Raw genomic sequence first — 3,576 nt, forward strand, 5'->3', positions numbered from 1 at the left:
GGGGGGGGGGGGGGGGGGGGGTGAAGCTGCATTCATGAAGGATTTGAAAGGTTTTTCAGAATGCAAACTGGACTAAAAACACGTGTCTTTCTGATAGGATAAGAACAGTGGTTTTGCCCACTCAAAGACATGTTAAGAAAAGTCAAGAAAATGTTTCTTATATTCGTGTAAGTGAATATTTCCAGGGATTTATTTTTGTTTTTTAGGGGGAAGCTGCGATTCAAATATTTGAATGACTCTTTGAATTGTTTATATCACTTTATGGTCTCTTATCGTTTGCCTTTATTAATTTCATTTGTTTTATTTCATTTACAAATGTAATATAATATGCTCCTAGGGCTGTTTTCACGTGGTCATTTAAATTGTGATATTGCATACCTGGGTTTCCATGGTAAGATGAAATCTTAAAAGAAGCCTGTGTACTCGCATCTGAGTACTGAGGAAATAATAGACTTTTAATTCTGTATATTCAATAAATAATACAGTTTATAAATGTGTAATTCTTCTGTTCTTGGAAATCTGAAGCCCTCAAATGGATGGTTGACAAGGTACATGAATAAGAAATGGACATAACTCTTAAATGTGTTTAAAATAAGATAAGACTGTTTATTGAAGTGTATAGTTTATTCACCAGTTGTTGAGAAATAATTTTAGAAATTTTAGCATTAAAAAAGGGCTGCGTTTTCTTTTTTGTGACTAGTATTTTCTGGATGTTTGAAAAGTGGAACAAAAGTGAGTCTGAGTGCTAAGACGGAACCATTATACCGATACACACCAGACAATAACCAATTGAGCATGGCGTCGGGTCAATTGTGCAAGCTACACAGCCTCTTAACGCGACTTTGTAACTGTGCCACACTACGACGTGCACAAAGTAAGTTCTGTTGTACATTTAACAAGGCGTCTTTTGGAGGACGTGCTAGTTTACCGGTTATAAGCGTTTAACGTAACGATAGGGGAGGAAAAGCTAACGGGGCTAACCTTGACAGTGTGTTTGGTAGGTAAACACTTGAATTAGGCTAGCGTTAACTGTGTTTCCACTGTCCAAATCAAATATCTGTTGAATAAAGAGATTAGAATATTCGTATTTATAGTAATGACGAGTGTATCTTATTTAATTAATGGTCAACCATTCACGTTGACTTGTTAGCAGGTAGAAAACTCGAATCCATTTGAACTGTCTTAAGACCAAATAAATAACATGAATTGTGGTCTGTAACGTTAATGGATTTATGGTTTAAAATGTGGTGTATAATCTCCAGCCAAGAAGCTAAAATATGTCCATTTGTCCTGTTAATTGCATAATATCTATGTGTCTCACCTGTTTGGTTTCGTGTTGCAGCATGTTTGGTGCCAGTGCGACACAAGGCCGCTATCAGTGGTCCTTCACTGGATGGCCCTAACTGGTATGTTAAGAGAGTGAATTCAGAATAAAATAAGAAACACTGCACCCGTATTTAGCTGTGGCACTAAGCTGCATTTAAACCCTGATATATACATTTTAATGAATAAATAGTACATTTTCACTTTTATTAACCACATTTCACTGAATGAGAGGCAAACACTGAGAAAGTAGTAGTTATGGAAGCATTTTAAGATTGATGCTAGACAGGTTGCATATTGTGCAGAAGGGGCTGCAACAAATGTTCCAGGAGAAGGTTCTCTGATTTATAGGTCACCTTTGGCTGTGCTTTGTAAATGTAACTGTGGGGACACATTGGCAGTTTTGTAGAAGTTAGCTGTGTAGGTCTACTTGGTCTGTGGGTTTAAAACCTGCTAATGACTACATTAATTGTGAACCAAATAAATGCAGAACAAACAAAGACTTATTAATTACATACAGTACATGGTATAGCCCGCGGCTGCAGCAGTTTGCTCACTACTGCTGTTTAATCCAGTCTGCTTTCTTCAAATGTTTTAATTATTAATTTGTCTTAAAGATATGATTGTGATCCAGACAATAACCTTCTAATGTCTTGGATTTAGTAATGTGGAAATCGGCGTGACTTCAGATGGGAAAACCATAGTGTGCTACCATCCCACTGTCGACATTCCCTATGAGTTTACCCAGGTAAGAGAGTGCCTTCTTATAAATATCAATATGTCAGTTGTCTAACAGAATATGTATAAGATGATCCTTTCGATTAGGACTCTTTACACCAGAAAGAGAAATCAGAGGTCCTTTTAACTCATCACAAGCATTTTTCAAAGTAGACTTTTGGCACAGGGGGAAGCATCATACTGTAGAACTGCAAACAAACGTGAAGTACTGCAATCATGACTGCATATTGCTGTCACAGATGTACTTCAGTTAGAAATTTATCACTAATCAGTACAGAAACACTGTTGCAGGATTGTGGGAAATTAACATAGGATATAACATGTAAGAGGGAACCTTGCTCATGACAGTAAATCTTTGCAGCCCATAGAACGGCCAGATCCCCTGACCAACCCGATTGAGACCCATGACCAGGTTTTAAAGGCCCACCTCAGCAAGGAGGTGTTGAAGGACAAAAAGGGGCCCACTATAGAGGAGCTGAGCAAGATGTTTTTCACCACAAAACACCGGTGGTATCCAGTAGGACAGTAAGTACATTAGTAACAGAGCTTGATCGGTCACTCTGATAAGGAAGCTTGTCCTTTTATTTTATTTTTATTCTTGCCCTGCACCATTAAGGTATATACCTGTAGTGTATATACAGCCATTGTGAAGCAGATTTGAGAGCTAAAAGAAAATGTCAGCCCATCAAAAATATTAATTACACTTAATTTCCTTATGTTTCACTTTTCGCAGGTACCACATGAGACGCAGGAAGAAGGATCCCCCAAAGGACAGATAGATAAAGGCAAAAGTTAGAAAACTGCAAACGATGTTTGGTAGTCTTATTGTCCCAATAATGTATAATAAATTGTTAAATGTTAAGTTGGTTGTCATGGGTTTTTGAATAAGTGCTGCTACAATGGAACAATTACAGTGAGGAAAATAAGTATTTGAACACCCTGCTATTTTGCAAGTTCTCTCATTTAGAAATCATGGAGGGGTCTGAAATTGTCATCGTAGGTGCATGTCCACTGTGAGAGAAAAAAACAAAAAAAAAATATCCAGAAATCACAATGTATGATTTTTTTTTTAGCTATTTATTTGTATGATACAGCTGCAAATAAGTATTTGAACACCTGTCTATCAGCTAGAATTCTGACTCTCAAAGACCTGTTAGTCTGCCTTCAAAATGTCCTCCACTCCATTTATTATCCTAAATTAGATGCACCTGTTTGAGGTCGTTAGCTGCATAAAGACACCTGTCCACCCCATACAATCAGTAAGAATCCAACTACTAACATGGCCAAGACCAAAGAGCTGTCCAAAGACACTAGAGACAAAATTGTACACCTCCACAAGGCTGGAAAGGGCTACGGGGAAACTGCCAAGCAGCTTGGTGAAAAAAGGTCCACTGTTGGAGCAATCATTAGAAAATGGAAGAAGCTAAACATGACTGTCAATCTCCCTTGGACCGGGGCTCCATGCAAGATCTCACCTCGTGGGGTCTCAATGATCCTAAGAAAGGTGAGAAATCA

At 38.0% G+C, this 3,576-nt stretch overlaps 1 protein-coding gene across 1 annotated transcript; it reads left to right on the forward strand.

The window, feature by feature from the left end:
- The first annotated feature begins 723 nt into the window (after positions 1 to 723).
- On the forward strand, positions 724 to 2,923 carry mrpl42 (mitochondrial ribosomal protein L42). The gene is made up of 5 exons (XM_046072209.1): positions 724 to 874; positions 1,343 to 1,406; positions 1,987 to 2,071; positions 2,423 to 2,586; positions 2,795 to 2,923. Exons 1-5 carry the CDS (start codon positions 796 to 798, stop codon positions 2,838 to 2,840), a joined length of 438 nt encoding a protein of 145 aa, XP_045928165.1. The 5' UTR covers positions 724 to 795; the 3' UTR covers positions 2,841 to 2,923.
- Positions 2,924 to 3,576: the final 653 nt, after the last annotated feature.

Source organism: Micropterus dolomieu, linkage group LG16 (assembly GCF_021292245.1).
Source record: "Micropterus dolomieu isolate WLL.071019.BEF.003 ecotype Adirondacks linkage group LG16, ASM2129224v1, whole genome shotgun sequence".
Classification (NCBI taxonomy): domain Eukaryota; kingdom Metazoa; phylum Chordata; class Actinopteri; order Centrarchiformes; family Centrarchidae; genus Micropterus; species Micropterus dolomieu.

Bases quoted from the DNA above. Each gene is read 5' to 3' on its own strand.
- mrpl42 (XM_046072209.1), top strand. From the start codon at position 796: ATGGCGTCGGGTCAATTGTGCAAGCTACACAGCCTCTTAACGCGACTT. The intron at 2,072-2,422 runs GTAAGAGAGTGC...AAATCTTTGCAG, and splicing joins TTCCCTATGAGTTTACCCAG to CCCATAGAACGGCCAGATCC. The intron at 2,587-2,794 runs GTAAGTACATTA...CACTTTTCGCAG, and splicing joins CGGTGGTATCCAGTAGGACA to GTACCACATGAGACGCAGGA.